General features: G+C 40.9%; 1 protein-coding gene and 1 long non-coding RNA gene across 2 annotated transcripts in view; one reads left to right on the top strand and one right to left on the bottom strand.

Annotated features, from left to right (window-relative positions):
* Positions 1–297: 297 nt before the first annotated feature.
* LOC142149951 (uncharacterized) lies at positions 298–12,247 on the top strand. The gene is made up of 3 exons (XR_012690940.1): positions 298–361; positions 557–590; positions 11,965–12,247. It is a non-coding gene; the product is annotated as an uncharacterized LOC142149951 (long non-coding RNA).
* Positions 12,248–15,232: 2,985 nt separating this feature from the next.
* The window catches only part of LOC142151978 (dual oxidase maturation factor 1-like), a 56,301-nt gene continuing 53,773 nt past the window's right edge, over positions 15,233–17,760 (bottom strand). Inside the window, exon 7 of the mRNA XM_075208135.1 lies at positions 15,233–17,543. Coding sequence (XP_075064236.1) covers positions 17,368–17,543 — 176 coding nt within the window. The 3' untranslated portion in view covers positions 15,233–17,367. The remainder of the gene's footprint in view (positions 17,544–17,760) is intronic.

Genomic DNA, 17,760 nt, shown 5'->3' with positions numbered 1-17,760 from the left:
TCTCTGCCAATTAAACAGTGCTATAAAGCTGTGATTATAGCCTGCGCCCTGTCTGCTGCTATGACTGATTTACTGGTATGTTTGCTTTTTATATTTTAAGCTATTACTAGGGTTTGTTTGGTTTCTACTTTTTAAAGTGTCTGTTTACTGGTAACCTATTGTTTATCATTTTATTATTTTTTGGTGGTCTTTCCCCCTGAGACATATGTATCTTTTTTTTTGTCATACTTTGTTTCATATTATAGTTTCCATGTTGGGGCTGTTTACTAGTTTTTTTATTTTTGCTATCTTTTCTTTAGTTTTCCATTGACATTACTGGTTCCCAGGACATTAACGGCACAGGATCACCCTCCATTTTGTGGTAAGTTACATGGCCCTAGGTCTGCAATCTGACATAGCATATAAGGAGAAGGAATAATTTCTTATCCCTCTGAGACATATGTATGTGTTCATTTGTTTTTTGTTTTTTCTTGCTTTGTTTAATGCCTAGTCATGTGGCACAATGGCAAATTGTGTTCTCTGTTTTTCGTTAAAATATTTTTTTCTCTTTTTTCAGCCCCATTATGAGTTTGGCCAACTCACTTGTCGGTGTAAGTATATTGTAAAATTTTCCTGTGCAAACAGTAGTGACATTTCCAAAATTATGTAATGTATTTTTTTTTTAACATCCTCCTCTCTCAAATATAGTGTTTCTTAGAAATGGCCGAGGCACATGTGGCAGGACAGGAGGGCAACCAGTGTCAACACCTCAAAAACCAGAAAATAGTCTATCGTCGCCAGCCCAGGGAGTGTGTCTTCAGGCCATGTGTCAGCCTCTTTGGGATGTCTGGTGCGGAGGTGGTTCGTCGTTATCGGCTCCCGCCTCCTGTCATCCTGGACACCCTGCGCATTGTGCTGAGTGACCTTGAGCCTGTTGAAATATGTACAACAGACTATGGGTCTGTTTATATGCATGTAGTTACCATGGAGGGTCAGCAGATGGCGCTGTATTCATACAAAGGTGTATTGTTTGTCTGCTGTATATGCATGTACTTGTTTGTATATTTCCTGTCTCAACTCTCTGTGTTCTAGAAGAAACTCTCTGGGAAAAGGAGGTGAGCTGAGCAGCTCATGTTACTGATATGTTATGTTAAGAAGCTATTACTGAAAGCTGTTGTTATACTGATCCTGGTACTTAGTACTATATAAAGAAGATATACATCTCATGACTCGTTCTGTCTGAATATAAGGTAACTCCTGAGGTGATTCTTTATCTATGAGACCTCCTGCTGCACACCTATGGTATCATCCATCGCAGAATGCCAATAGGTTATGGGCCCAGACTGGAGTCTATACAAGATAAAGTTATCAGGAGTGCATCCTAAGCAGCATCCAGATCACGAGCTGCACTGCAAGTCCCAGCAGGCACAGACAGCAGACTGTGTAACGTACACAAGAAATACCCAGGAGAACCTTGGAGAGAAAACTGTGAGTAAAACAAGTTTAATACCACAGAAGAATAGAGAGATTCATACAAGGAAGGGTTATGGCCAATTACACAGATCTCAGACTAGCTGCTAGCAAGCTTTCTAATGAGAACTATCAGATATGGAAGTTTAAAGTAGAAATGCTATTAACCAGAGATGATTAATGGGAAGTCATAAGTGCAGACAGACCTAAAGGAGAGGATCAGCAGTGGATTAAGAAGGACAAGCAGGCAAGAGCCACCATAAGTTTACTGGTGGAAGATGATCAGCTTATACACATAAGACAAGAGAGTACAGCTAAAGACATGTGGATTGCATTACAGAGGGTGCATGAAGGATCAAGTTTGAATAGCAAACTATTCCTATTAAGAAAACTATAACAAATGAGATTTAACAAAGGCAAGACAATGCAAGAACACATCATTGCACTACTAGAGATAACCATACAGCTCAGGTCAATGGGAGAAGAAATCAAAAGCAACCACATAGTAGCTATCCTCCTGTGCAGCTTACCAGATACATACAGTGCACTAATAAATGCACTAGAAATGAGACCTGAAGCAAAAATCACACTAGACTTTGTGAAGAACAGGCTTATAGAGGAGTATGAACGCAGAAAGGAGCTTGCAGAGTGCAATACTGAGAGTGACATAGAGAAAGCACTTAAAATGGTGGACACTAAGCCAGACACCAGGGAAACAAGAGCATGTTTCAGATGCAAGAAAGTGGGTCACCTGAAAAAAGATTGCACCATATGGAAGACAGAGCAGCACAAACCACCAGAAAGATTACACAAACAAAGAGCCAAAGCCACACTTACAGATACAGGAGCACACAATTGGAATGGAACATTTAAAGCGACAGTAACCCAATTGTCGGAAAAGTGGTTTGTAGACTCAGGAGCGACTAGTCATATGACAAACAACAAGGACTTCTTTACTGAACTTGATTTGAACCATAAAGAAACAATCTACCTGGAAGATGGAACAAATATCATTGCAGAAGGGAAAGGGAATGGTCAATTCCTATGCTCCAAGGGTAATGGCAGCTATGCAGAGATACCCGTAACAGATGTGCTATATGTTCCCAAGCTTGAAGGAGCACTGCTGTCAGTAAAGAATCTAGTAGAAAAAGGACTTACTGTAAAGTTTCAGAATAATAAGTGTTTTATCCAAAATGGAAGAGAAACGCTAGCTACAGCCAGAATAAGAGAACATTTATACTGTCTGGATATCGCAGAACAGCAGGCAAAGCTGAGCGCACAGAAACACGCTGACTGTATTCACAAGTGGCATAGAAGATTAGGACATAGACACCCAGATTGCAAAAAGGAAATGCAGAGGAGAGACCTAGCCAGGGATCTCACAGTGTCAGACTGTTCGGAAATGATGAAATGCCAATGCTGCATAAAAGCAAAAGCAACAAGGATAACAATTCCTAAGAAAAGTGAAAACAGAGCTTCCAGACCACTAGACCTGGTACATAGTGATGTATGTGGACCTATGAAAACGCGAACCGTAGGAGACAAAAGGTATATGCTGACATTCATTGACGACTATTCCAGGTTCACAGTCGCTTATATAATACAAAGTAAAGATGAAGTCTTAGAAAAAGCTGCAAGACTATGTGACCATGACCGGAAACAGGTTCAAGAGGAATATGCTAACTCTTCACAGTGACAATGGAGGCGAGTTCACAGGCCAGAAAATAGAACAGTACTTAAGAGGACTCGGTATTGAGCATCAGAAGACAGTACCATATACACCAGAGCAAAATGGTGTATCTGAGAGGAAAAACAGATCACTAACAGAAATGATAAGGTGCATGCTTACAGATTCAGGACTACCTGACAAATATTGGGGTGAAGCAGCAGCGACAGCCACCTATCTTCAAAATAGACTACTTTCCAAGGCAGTAAGGAAGACACCATACGAGCTGTGGTGTGGTAAGAAACCCAGCTTAAAGCACATTAGAGTTTTTGGATGCAGAGCCTTCGCCTACATTCCCGCTGAAAAACAAAGCAAGTTGCAATACCGAACAATAGAGCGCGTTCTAGTTGGCTACAGTGAACATTCAAAAGGCTACAGAATCTTAAATCCAAAAACTGGAAAAGTAATTATAAGCAACAGTGTGACATTCATAGAAGAAACACGAAATGATGTCATAATTCCAGTAGACTCTACTGAAGAAGAAAGTACAGAATCCAAAGAAACAGATGAAGTAGAGATCACTCAAGAAGTTGAAGTACAACACAAGACAGATACCAGCGACACTCGGGAAAGTACATCCGAGGGGGTGAGACGCTCTTCAAGAGAAAATAAGGGAAAACCACCTGCACGTTTATCTTACAAAGCAAAAGCTATTAACATACAAGAACCTACATCATGGGAAGAAATTGCCAATTTTTCAGAAAGAGAAGCACAGAAATGGTTAAGAGCCGCAAAGGAAGAAATGGAATCAATGGAAGACAACCAGACATGGACATTGACCAGACTACCAGTAGACAAAAAGGCCATAGGATGTAAATGGACTTTTAAGGTCAAGTATGATTCTGAAGGAAAAATAGAAAGATACAAGGCAAGACTGGTTGCTAAAGGATATTCACAGAAATTTGGAGAAGATTATGATGAAACGTTTGCTCCAGTTGTGAAGCACACTACCATTAGAACCTTACTCCTAACAGCAGCCATAAAAGGTATGCAAGTGAAACATTTCGATGTAAAGACGGCTTTCCTACATGGTGAACTAAAGGAAGATATATACATGGAACAACCACCAGGCTTTGTGAATTCTCAAAACCCAGATCATGTATGTAAGCTTAACAAGAGTATATATGGTCTTAAACAAGCAGCAAGAGCATGGAATACAAAGATAAATGGAGTTCTGACAGAGAAGGGATTCGTCAGAAGTAAAGCAGACCCATGTCTCTATACAAAGTTGGCAGAGGAAAGATGGTTCTATGTATTGATCTATGTGGATGATTTGCTAGTTTGTTTCGAACAAGAAGGGGACGAAATTGAATTGCTACAAGAACTAAACCGTCAGTTTGAAACAAAAGACCTCGGCCACATAACACATTACTTGGGAATGCAAATCTCAAGAGAAGATGATGGAACATTCACACTAAGTCAGAAATACAAGATTCAGGAAACCATTGAGGAATTTGGTATACAGGAAGCAAAGACAGCAAGCACTCCTATGGAGACAAGTTGTGTAAAGGAACCAAATGATCAGAGCAACCTGTTACAGGATAACCATCTATACAGAAAGGCCATAGGAAAATTGCTATATATTGCAACCGTCACTAGACCAGATATCTCCACAGCAGTCAGGATTTTAAGCAGAAAAGTTTCTAAACCAACCAAGATGGATTGGAATGCAGTTAAGAGGGTAATTCATTACTTAAAGGGAACGATTAACAAAAAGCTTAAGCTCTCAGCAAGCACGAGTGACAAGTTAACAGGATATGTTGACGCAGATTGGGCTGGAGACACAAGTGACAGAAAATCCACAAGTGGATATCTATTCTCTATCGGAGAAGGATTAATCAGCTGGACAAGCAAGAAGCAGTCTTCAGTGGCACTATCTTCTACAGAGGCTGAATATATCGCGGCAGCTCACGCCAGTCAAGAAGTGGTATGGTTAATGCAACTACTATCTGACCTAGGAATGCCTCAAGAAGAACCTATCAAGATATATGAGGATAATCAAGGATGCCTTGCATTAGCGCAAACAGAAAGAGTGAACCCAAGAACCAAGCACATTGATGTCAAGCATCACTTCCTGAGGGATCTACAGGAACAAGGTCTTATAGAGTTGAACTATTGCCCAACAGAAGATATGACAGCTGATATCCTGACTAAGCCTCTTGTCAGAGAGAGACATTGGAGACTTACGTCAAAGATGGGTCTAACTGAAGAAACCCAGTCTGTTGAGAAGGGGTGTTGAAATATGTACAATGGACTATGGGTTTGTTTATATGCATGTAGTTACCATGGAGGGTCAGCAGATGGCGCTGTATTCATACAGAGGTGTATTGTTTGTCTGCTGTATATGCATGTACTTGTTTGTATATTTCCAGTCTCAAATCTCTCTGTTCTAGAAGAAACTCTCTGGGAAAAGGAGGTGAGCTGAGCAGCTCATGTTACTGATATGTTATGTTAAGAAGCTATTACTGAATGCTGTTGTTATACTGATCCTGGTACTTAGTACTATATAAAGAAGATATACATCTCATGACTCGTTCTATCTGAATATAAGGTAACTCCTGAGGTGATTCTTTATCTATGAAACCTCCTGCTGCACACCTATGGTATCATCCATCGCAGAATGCCAATAGAGCCAACATCCCAACAGCAATTCCGCCATTGACAAAACTGTTGGCGGTATTGCACTTTTGCGCCACTGGGTCTTTTCAGACCACTGTGGGAGTTGTGGCAGGGATGTCCCAGAAGTCCTTCAGTCGTGTGCTGCAGGTTGTCCTGGGGGTGTTTCTGACGCAGCTCATGCAGGTCATACATCTGCCCATTGATTAGGAGTCTCTTGTGCAGATAAAACTGCAGTTTTCCACCATAGCCGGTTTTCTGCACGTCATAGGGGCAGTAGATGGTACTCATGTAGCCTTGGTCCCCTCAGGTGGGAATGCTGCCAATTATTTGAATCACAAGCATTTCCACTCGATAAACGTGCAGGGTATATGTGACGTGTCTCTCCAGATTCGTGACTTGGTAGATATGTGGCCAGGGAGTGTACATCCTTTGCGTTCCGGCAATCAGGGATGTGGCAAAGATTGCAACAGAGGCAAGGCCAAATGGTAACGTGTGGCTATTAGGTACTATGTTTTTTCTTTTTTAATAGACGTCATATATGTAGTACTTTAAAGTGGTAACATTCATGTCTTAAGTTTGATAGCCAAGTAGACATATTACAAAGGAGCATTGCAATATCTTTCCCAATTACTGTTGCGGCTAACTGTCTTATCATCAACCTGTAGAACCAGGTGGGAAGTTCTTCACCTATAGCAGCCGCCTTTCCCTTAGAGCTCGTTATGCTCACTGGTACTCGGATGCCCCCAGGTCTTATACTCACAGTAGTACAGGTGTATGAACATACTGCAGCGCAGAGTAGCAAGGTGTAGGGTCTAGTGAGGTCAGGAAACAAGCCGAGGTCTAGGTTCGAAGCAGGTATCGTGGTCGGAGTCAGGCAAGGTGTCAGGGCTGGCAGCAAACAAGGAGAATCCAGGAACGAAGCAAGGGTCAGGGCAACAGGTAATAATCAAATCCAATTTAAACGAAGCCAAGGGTCATACACGCAAAATCCAAATAAGCAACACAGGTATTAAGCACAGGAGAAGGCTAAGACAAAGGAACTGGAACTATAACCGGCAGGGAGGCTAAGCCCTCACTGCCTTATATACAGATACTGGCCAATGGGAGCAGGAATGTAATCAGCCACAGGGGCTGCTTCATGGATGACACCTGGAACATTTGTGCACGCGTCCAGCTGCACCTAATACCGGGACGCGGCGCTACCTACTACAGCGTCCCGACCGTTGCCTAGGCAATGGCTTGGACGAGACCCGGAAGTGACGTCCCAGTCGTAATAGCGACAGCTGGGACGCAGGTGAGAAAGGCCAGGCTTGCCTGAACGGTGACACTTTTGTGGAAGTTTTGCCATGTCCCCCAGGACAGCATTCCGGAATAGCAAGTTCCCATCACCAAGATTTACATGCTGTGAGTTCCCTGGCAGATCCTTTAAGACTGGGCGTCCGACCAGTGTTTCAATTGCCGGCATGTCCAGTCGGACCCGCTCACCGTGAACCTCTTTCCGATCCTGTTTATGGGGTTTGTTGCACCCGGCTTTAAGGTGTCCCCGTTGTCCACACCTAAAACACCACAACTTCACAGCTGGACCTTGAGCAATAGCAACACCACAAAGCATCCCTGACTGGACAGCGCTATGAGGTTCCACGGACATGACAGCGAATGAGGTTCCACGGACATGACAGCGCCATGAGGTTCCACGGGCTGAACAGTGACAAGCTCTTGTTTCATCGCAGCAATCTCTTTGTCTTTCTCGGCTACTGTCTCTTTAAGAGATTTCAATGTTTTTCCCTCTTTCCTCATTCTCTGCTTATGTCTCCTTAAGAGCTGCAACTGCCCTTTCTTTTGCTTCATAAAACTCTTGTAATTCTCTTCTCAGGGAATCAGAAACAGTCTTTTGGATTTTTAGCTTTTCAGCACAATGCTGCTTTGAGTCCCACAACTCTTTCCCCAGCCAGGAGATTTCTTCTCTAAAAGTTCTCTCCATGCGATCATACTCTGCCATGCCATGCCTACATAGTCTGATTCAGGTAACACCAGGCTTGCACAGAAAGTATGAGATTCTTCAACTTTTTTTCTCATTCTGCAAACTACCATGCATTTTTTTTTAAATTCACCCTGCTGGGAATCAATTCCAGTCCCACCTGTTTGTATACTTTCCTTCTGAAACAATTCTTTTTCCTGCCCATCTTGACTGGAGTAAGAAAATTTAGGCTGGCAGCAAATTATTATTGCAGTTTTTTTAAAAACATCAGACTTTGTTTTGCTTTTTTTTTAACACTACCAGCACATTCCACAGACAATTAATAAAACAGATGCTTTAGCCTGCACGCACAGGAAAACAGCAGACTTCTGAGCACCACACCTAAATCACATTTCAGAGAACAAACAGGGTGTGACCAGGGCTGCCAAGAGGAATTCAGGGCCCCGGTACAACAAATTCATGGGGCCCCCCTCATAGCTGAGCATGGTAAAAAAATTTGGGGTTGTGGTCGTGCATTTGGGGGCGTGACAAATTCGCCATTGGGGCGTGGCTAACACATCAAAATCACTCGGCTCTCAATTCGCACGAGCGTCACATATGTCTTAGCACTCCTGACTTTCAGGACGTCTAGCACCAAAGTGTAGTATAGAAAAAAATGCAGTGTGTACACAAAGAGTTCAGTCTTGGCCTCCACCTTACATTGGGCACAACACTCACCAAAAATTGACATTGTCCCTACTAGAATCACAACATTTCACATACTGTCCTGCTCTCTCCTACCTGTTCTTCTCACTTTCACCACCTGTTGCTGCATGTTTCTTTAGTTGCGGCTTGTCTGGATCCTGGAATGCTGGGGGCCCTATTTGGAAAAAAATAGCTACATTTAGATAATTCCAAACAACCCTGGCGTTAAATCAATACCATCCACGATTAAAAATTAGGCCTTCCTCCAGCTCCAATATTACAATAATGTGCCCCTTCATCATCGCCATGCCTTATGATCACACTGCGCCCTCCATGCTGCTTTTGCCCCCTTCATCTGGCTCCCCTTCATCACACTATACTATGCTGCTCCCCCCTCTTTTTCAATCCCACTGTGCCATGCCTCCCCCCCTTTTTAACCCCACTGTGCCATGCTGCCCACCATTTTTTAACCCCACTGTGCCTTGCTGACCCCTGTTTTTTAACCCCACTGTGCCATGCTGCCCCGTTTTTTAACCCCTCTGTGCCCCCCTCGTTTTTTAACCCCTGTCATGCTGCCCCCCCTTCATTTTTTAACTTCTCTGTCATGCTGCCCCTCTCCCCGTTTTTAAACCCTCTATGCCTCCCCTCGTTTTTTAACCCCTGTCATGCTACCCCCCCTCATTTTTTAACTTCTCTGTCATGCTGCCCCTCTCCCCATTTTTAAACCCTCTATGCCCCCCCTCGGTTTTTAACCCCTGTCATGCTGCCTCCCCGTTTTTTAACTTCTCCCTGCACTTACCTTTTCTCCTTTCTTGGTCTTCTCTGCTGCTCTGTGCTCCATTGCTCCAGACTGACTGAATGCTGGGCATGACATGATGACATCACACCTGGCATTCAGACAGTCTGAATGGAGCACAGAGCAGCAGAGACGGGGGATGCCGGCTCCGCAATCAGGTGAGTATGTTTTTGTTTTTTTTTAAACTAGCCTGCTCCCCCCACCAACGACCGAGCAGCAGTGCAAGGGCCCCCTGACATGCCCGGGTCCGGGTAATTAGTACCCGCTCCCCCCTCCCTCTTGGCGGCCCTGGGTGTGGCACTACAATGCCCAGCAATTTTTAAAACTTTTGGTTTCTTTTGCAAAACAACAGACACTGCACAGTTCCATTAACATTGCTCATATATTTCCCTCCATAGAAAAAAAAATATTTGCTTTCTCAGCAATCCAGCAATTTTCCTCTATAACTGACAGCTCAATACACAGTTTGGTGTGTGACAGTGGCAGTCAATATTTTCCACTCACCAACCTCTGGAGGTTGGGCGGACAGCTGTGCGTTGGCTGTCCTTGGCGATCCCACTTCTGACACCACTTGTAACAAACGCGTCCTTCTTGTGGTACTTTTGTCACCTTCTGTTGCAAGAACACCCAGCAGATATCAGCAACACGAAGAACTTCTTGTTGTAAATCAAAGATATTTATTGTTTGCATCGCAATAAATGGCAATACTTCTTGTCAGGATGACACCAGCAAGCAATACCATTTGCTTACACCTCCTAGTGACCCTAATGCTAACTATACAGAGTGCAGCTTTCTACTGACTGGCCAACTAGTTCAGCATCACTCACCCACATAAAATGAACAACTCAGGATTAAATACACAAGTCTCCTCCCTTTGGTCTAATTACTTCATTACACCTGTGTGTTTTTGTGGGAAAGACTGTGTGGGAAATAACTCTGCATGCAGCTTTCCCTTGCCGACTACCCAGGACCTCACCTGTCCCTATGCAGAAGAGCTGTGGCAAATAGGCCTCTTTGCTACAATATATATATATATATATATATATATATATATATATATATATATATACCTGGAGCTGTGATAGGCTCCATGACGGGTGGGCTGCATCCGGTGTCAATGCGGCCCACACCTTGCCCCGTCTCCGCATCCAAACAGGTCAATGCCCTGGTCTCCAATGAGGTTAGTTCTAGTTGGGCTGGGGGTCCGCCACCTGTCCTTTATGCATGCCTCCGGTGCTCTGGGAGTTTGTCCTTAAGGCGACGCTTAAAGTCTTTCCACTTGTGTGCAAAATAGACACATTAGAAGGATGCAATTATACATAAAACCTTGACACATTTTATATAAGAACAAAGAGCTAATTGTTTCACGATTCCATATTTACCTTTTCTGGACCTCATTCACCTTGTGTCTTATTGGAGCTACAGCATTGACCTCATTTGTTATTTCTTCCCATATTCTTGATTTGGATCCTGCCGAGAGCTGACACGGAGTGGAGTGGAGCCTGTCAACAGCCAATTCCACCAAAATGTCAATTTCGGCATTACTGAAATTGGCTGGCGTTTTCTTTTGGCCGCAACGGAGGATGACCCGGAAGGCTGACTTGCATCTTGTTCAGACATCTGTACAAATTCAAATAAAATAAGTTTAGTCCATCACTATACCAGAAAGGTGCATACCTAGGCCCATGTTGCTTACCACAAAATTGAGGGTGGTTCTTAGATGTAAATGTCCTGTAAGACAGCAAGCACTGTCATGCTATAGAACAGATAAGAAAGCACAATTATTCCTTTTCCTTATATGCTAGGTCAGGTTGTAGACCTAGGCCCATGTTACTTACCACAAAATCAACCGATGAAATCCTATTCCTAACAGCAAGAACTTTGTCATCCATGCATAAATTGTCAGGGCCAACTATTGAATACAGTGTACATTTTATAGTGGTACGAGCGCATTCTCTTACGTTGGTGCCAGCACGTAAGGCCCTCCCATTGGCAGGAAAGTCTATGTAATTGACAGGTGAGTCAGCCATCTTACTAATGGTTCCACACATGACGTGTAGACGCACCGACGTGCACTGAGAACCAAAAGCTAGGCAGGATATTAAAGTCAGTCATTTGTGAGACAAAATGAGAGCTGCGACTTTCTCACATACCGAACTGCGGGTCCTTACAGCAACACTGGACCGTTGTTTTCAACCCGCAGGTCAGTATGTGAGCAATGAGGAGAAAGTCGCTGGCTATTGAGCCATGCGCAGGCGTCTGCGTTTGCAATTGGGAAGGCGCCGCTCCATCGAACAATTGCAGCGCAGATGGAGCGATCTGTGGAGAAGGCAGCCCGACCTCCTCGCACAATTAAGGGCAGAAATCGATACTCTTAAGTCTGCCCAAAACACAGTATAATATGCAAATGGCTCAGAACACAGAAAATATGGAGACATGCTTGCAAAGGCCTCTTTTGGGTCCATTCCCCACGAATTATCATATCATTATTATTATTATTATTATTATTATTATTATTATTATTATTATTATATATTATTATATATTATACTTTCTACTGCTTATTATGGTTCTTTTGTTTCAAACGTTAACCATTTCATTTATCTAACATGACTGGTATTTACCATTGAAAGCTACCATTAGCTGCATGTTTGTGTATGTTGAAGAAAATAAAAAAATAAAAGTAATATAACACATCATGCTCTCCAACAGGACGCAAAAGCAGCTCCCGACACCACCACTGCAATGAACAACAAGGGGTGGTCCCACAGGAGGCGGCAGGGGTGAAGGCAGCAGTGGAAAGAGATCAGTCACAGAGGGAGCAAGCGGTGGAGGAGGAGTCAGCTGTTGGGGAAGACCTTACTATTTCACCAGTACTCTTCCAGAGTCAGCCTGAAGCCCCCTCTCAGCAGCTACAGGTGCTGGTGGAAGAAAGTAAGTACAGGGTAATTTTCATATAGTTTAAGTTTGACTTTTTTTGTTTTTTACAAGACATGACATGAGAAACAGTTTTCCCTGCCCATTCACAGTAGAGGCCATCCTAAGCTGCTCCCCCCCACTTCTTGTCTTGTGTGCAGCTGGCTGTCTTCGAAATTGCAGCCTAAAGGGTGAGAGAAAAAAAACAACCACACAATTATACTATATACTTCTTATTACTACTACATTCAGCAGAATTAAAAAAATTGGGCCAGTTTTTGGGTAACATCCCATTTCTGCACTATACCTCTTATTGTTCCTTGTGAGAATAGACTCATATTACTACTACTTTTTACTATATTACTATTACTGTGCACCCTGTCTAATTTTCTGAAGTACTGAATTATTTTTTTATACAAAATCTCAACCAAAAAATAATATTTAATAAAAGAGACCCTGATTGAATAACACACATTATTATATGCATTTACTTAGTAAATGAAAGTTAAACATCAAATGCCCGACATGTGAAAAAGTATTCACTAAGTGGTTATGGCAGTTATTGATTATTATCTCTCATATCTGTGGAGGAATGTTGGCTGACTTGGCTGAAATAAATCCAAAATTTACACAGGGGGCTCATAGTTTTGTGCACTACTTTATATAATTTTCTACTACCACAGTTTATACGTGGAAGAATCATATAAGATTCTTTAATGCACTCTCCTTTTTAAAGCCATATGCAATCATTAGGTTAAATTACTGCAAATCATAGACAGACCTTCTCAAATGATACTCAAAGGCATATACAGTACTATAGGCACATTCTATGTCTGGTCTTTTCTAACAATAGATGGCTGTCTGAATAATCATGAATGTCCAACTTCTAAGCTTCTCCACTGAGTTTGTTTTCTGGGCTGCGGTAATCACAGCCATGATCGTTGACAAAAGGCTTGCATAGGTGATGGATATAAATACATATCATAGCAAACACAAATAAACTAACACTCATAAGTGTAACACTCCCTGACTCTGGCTCTCTGAGTGGGGTGTTCCTGAATGTGTGTGGTGTGGGTTACGCATCTTCTCTCCTCTCTCAAGCATAGTGCCTCCACTATGCTGGGAAAAAAAAAAGGCCTTCACTCAAACAATAGCTAGCTAGCAGATTCTTTATGTAATTTATTGGTACACTTATCTAGTAACTAGTGTTTCTGAAATGTAGTGGACTCACATGTAGTGACTTTTACCAGGCCTCATCTTCTCACTCGCAATTCATTGAGGTCAGGAGTCTCCCTCTCTGACCAAGGACTAGCTTGAAAAGTCCACTGCAGCAAGAAGCCACAAGGATCACTTAGGGTCTCTCCAAGTTTGGTCACATATAAAACATCTCCCACATTTTCAGCTGTAATGCAGACTTCCTCTATGATACTCTCATAGTCACCTCAGCCATGGAAATGCTAACAATGTGCTCCACTTCTCTGCTGGGGCAGCAACATCACCAGCGGACCTCTGATAGCTCCTGCTGCTAACACTAGAGCCAAGGAGCTTAACGATTCTGAAGTAGACTCACTCTTTCCAATGTGTTCCCCCCCATCTCTCCAGCTTGACAACGCTCTCTCCTCTAATGTACTGCACTCATTCATCTCCAGCCTCCAACTCTTTGGAGCCGGTGGAAGCTCCGACTCTCCTCCTCTTTTAGGCACAATTGCTCCTACTCCTCCCTCATGGGGAGGGGCTGCCAGTATATGTAGTCTTGTCCACTGCTGTGGGACCATAAAACTCACTCCCCGCTTGATGGATAAAGAATTATCTTCAAAACTCCTGTTTGTGTATAGAACTATTCAACTAGTATTAATTAAACATATCTGTATAACAGACCACATTAAGAATTAAGCCAGATTTTGCCATCAATAATAATATAAATACCCCTGTACCCGAGAGAGAATTAGAACTACCTTAGTGTCATTTATCTACACTAAACTAAAGTAACACCTACTTAGCCCATCTAACAGTTAATGCACATTCATGTGACCTGAAATGCTATAGTTGGAACCATTGGACACCAGTTGAGCACAATATTGAATTAAAATAAAATACCTCACCACATTTTTTAAAACCATTTCCACCCTCCTCTGCTTATATTCAAAAGTGTCACTTCTGTTAACCATGAAAAAAAATCTCTCATAGGAGGCTCCAAGCATCAAACTACAAGAAAAATGTCTAATTATTCAGTTACATGTAAAAGAAAAAAGAAAAACCTGTTCTATAAAACAGCCCCAGCCCTTTCTATGGGAAAGATAACACAGGTGTTGAAGGTTTGTCGCTTAAAGTGTTTGCCCATGAAAATGTTTATTATATTAATTGCCTCATACTTATTCCATTATTTGTTCTTAATGTGTATTATATAAGCCAGTATTCTTTAAATTAACTATTTATAATTCAATATAATTGTATTATGAAGATATAACCAAGGCTGTATATAAAGCTGATGCTTCCCTAGTCATTGTGAATGAGTACACCTCACATTAGCAAATATGCACTGCCCATACTTATGCTTTCTTTATCCAACACCATTATTATTAAGATAAATAGGCGGTTGGTAAATAACAAGTAGCAACAAATTAAACTTACAAATAAAGTACAGTAATTATTATTATTAACAAAATGATCTTTGTGTTGCTCCCTGAACAATGCTGTCCTAGGCTAGTTTTCCTCTATGGTAAATAAACCCTGCATTTAATTGCAGACATTTACTTTCCCAAAAGTAAGATGTCCCTGTAAATTGTTTTTCTTAGTTGATATGATGGCAATTTTATTGTGGTTCAATAGTCTATAAATTTTACAGAACTCTTGCCCCCGCATCACTCTTGTTCCTTACTATGTAAGTATTTCATTTGTTAAACAGCCACTTACTATAACACTCCGTTGACTTTTGATTAGCACAATAATCTTTCTTGATGCTGCATTCTCTGTTGCTACCAGATGAATTCCCACAGTATTCTTTCTTTCTGTATGACAACACATTTATTACAAATATAAAAAGTCACCACATCAAAATATAACACAATTTTGCTAATCATTTTAATACAAACAATTGAACGGCATAATTACAGATGTAGCCATAAACTGCGGCTTGTGGTGCCTTTTCACAATCTCCAAGGACAACTGAGAATGTAATAATTATGATATCCTTTCAATTTGTATGATGAGTAAGCACAACTGACAAGCAGCACTTTGAAAGTCTGCATATATCATTCCTCTTTATAATAAAATGAATATTTTTTTATTTTAATATCTACACTTAATTTTCTTCATCATCCAGAATAAAGTTACAACCCCTTGATAACTTACAAATATACAACAGCTATATTACCTTAAAAGCGTCCTTCACTGTCCTACACCCATTGGTAGTCATTTATGAAGCAACCTCATTACACACCAGAAAACTCAATGGTTTTACATAGTTACGACTGGATAGTCCGTCCAGCTGACTTCAAGGGGCACATCTACTCTGCACTCTCAAGAGACATCACAGGACAAGCACTTGTGATTTGATATTCTGAATATATTCTGAATATTGGTTACCCCAGAGAAGGGATATCTCTACTGAATGTAGGTAACAGGTATACTTTGCAAGACAAATATGAGATAATCGTTTTATTAAACAAAATCCAAAACACTTTTCTAGTGACTAAGAGGGTATTCATTGAAATGTTAACACCACCTTTCCTGCGTTATTGCATCTGCTTCAGTATTGAAGGATTGTTTGGAACTTTGCTTAATCAAAATTGATAAATATTTGCAGTGATGTCATTAAAGTCTCACAGACAATAATAGGTGGTGACTTGGAAACATAGTTACATCAGATATGGTATTACAAAAGAATATCTAGGTAAGACAAGCATTTCCGGTCCTGTAGTACAAAAGCATAAGCCAACAGTATCTTATAGTGATATTTTTTTGTACAAAATTTTAATGGACAAGGAAATTTCTAGACGTAAATATACCAGGAGGAATTCTGATTAGAATTTTACAAAATCTACCTCTGTCAAATAGGCCGTTTCACAGAGTGAACTTCCAGCGACACAGTCCTACTTTTGCTATCATCCTGTAGAATGGAGTTCCACTGTATTGATCACTTCCGTCTGCTGTGCGGCATGACTAGTGTAGGACTAGGAGCACTTAAAGCCATATTCTGTAGCGTGCAAAATTTGCCACCAAATGCTGATCAAGGAAATACTTCACAGAATGGTTTTGAAAATTTAACTTATCTCTAATTGCAATCAGATGGGGGTTGTAAAATGCAGGAAAAATTATGCATTTGGCCTTAAATATTCAGAGCCAGAGATATCCGTTAGTAAGCAGGAAGCCATTCACATTATTCACTTGCAGTTTAGAAGATGTTTTCACCCTGAAACAACCATAGTTCATTATTGAAATACTTTCTTTCCAAATATGCATGTAAAACAGTAAAATACAACATATATGTTTATGTTAGTGCAGCGGACAATTCGGAAGAATGGGAAAAATGTGTATGTAAAATGATTCTATTGGTCTTGTGCAGACAATATTATTATAATATTTATAATATGCTTCCAACAAGTTTGTAGATTTTTTTTTTAGAAAACTAAGCCAATCATGCCTAATTGTGTGAAACAATAGTTTGATGTGTTTTAAATGTATTTGAATCTTCTGAAAATATACTAAAGACAAATATATTGTAGGAACACTAATAATGATAAATTGCAGACACAATATTTGGTGAAGGCATAAAGAACGAATTTCAAACTTGTCTTTTTTTTTTTGTCTTGTAGTGTGTACTGTTTTTTACTCTCTTTAGACTAGTTTACTTTTTAATCACAAGTTTAATTTTTTACTGGTGTTGCTCCGACCGATACACAATGCTGACTGGGCCAGGAACATGCAATACTGACAATAGGACATCATTCAGGAAAAGCCAGAAATCCAGGAAATTGGAGCGGGGCTGTGCATTGTATAATGTACATTAGAGAGTGTCTCTGCATTGTTGCATTGCAGTTTGCAGTGTTCCTTGCTTGACATTGCTGCAAAATGGGATCCCTCCTGGGACTCTTGTCCTGGGACTGATTCTTCTTTAAAATCAGCCCTGAATGAATGTTCATAAAATTGCAATATATGTCCTTCCAAAGATATGCAGGTTCAAAGAAGTAGCATCAAATTTCATAACATCGGGGAGAGAGCAACAGCTTTATCATCATCCACAATGCTGCCCTCCTCTGGCTCAGATTTAGTACATACATCTTCATTGTCTTTACAGTTGAATAAACGACGAAGGATATTTGGCTTCATTATGTGCAGCGTCAAAAGCACAATGCTAATAAAAATGCAAAGTAAACCTGCAACATTGAATAAAAATCAGTCAAATATAATTAACTTTCAAAATAAAACAACTTATTGTCAAATAAAAGAAGCATTAACTGTGAGTAATTGAACCATGAAGAAAGGAATAAACCTAATTAGCTAAGATCTGAATTTTGTAAAGTGAAAGTTACATTTTATGCTACCAGTGGAAAATTTACCATTTGCTTTGGAAATAAATAAATCTACATTTAA

This window comes from Mixophyes fleayi, chromosome 4, assembly GCF_038048845.1.
Source record: "Mixophyes fleayi isolate aMixFle1 chromosome 4, aMixFle1.hap1, whole genome shotgun sequence".
Classification (NCBI taxonomy): domain Eukaryota; kingdom Metazoa; phylum Chordata; class Amphibia; order Anura; family Limnodynastidae; genus Mixophyes; species Mixophyes fleayi.
The sequence above is the reverse complement of the archived record's forward strand: the minus strand, read 5'-3'. Positions and strand labels throughout refer to the sequence as shown.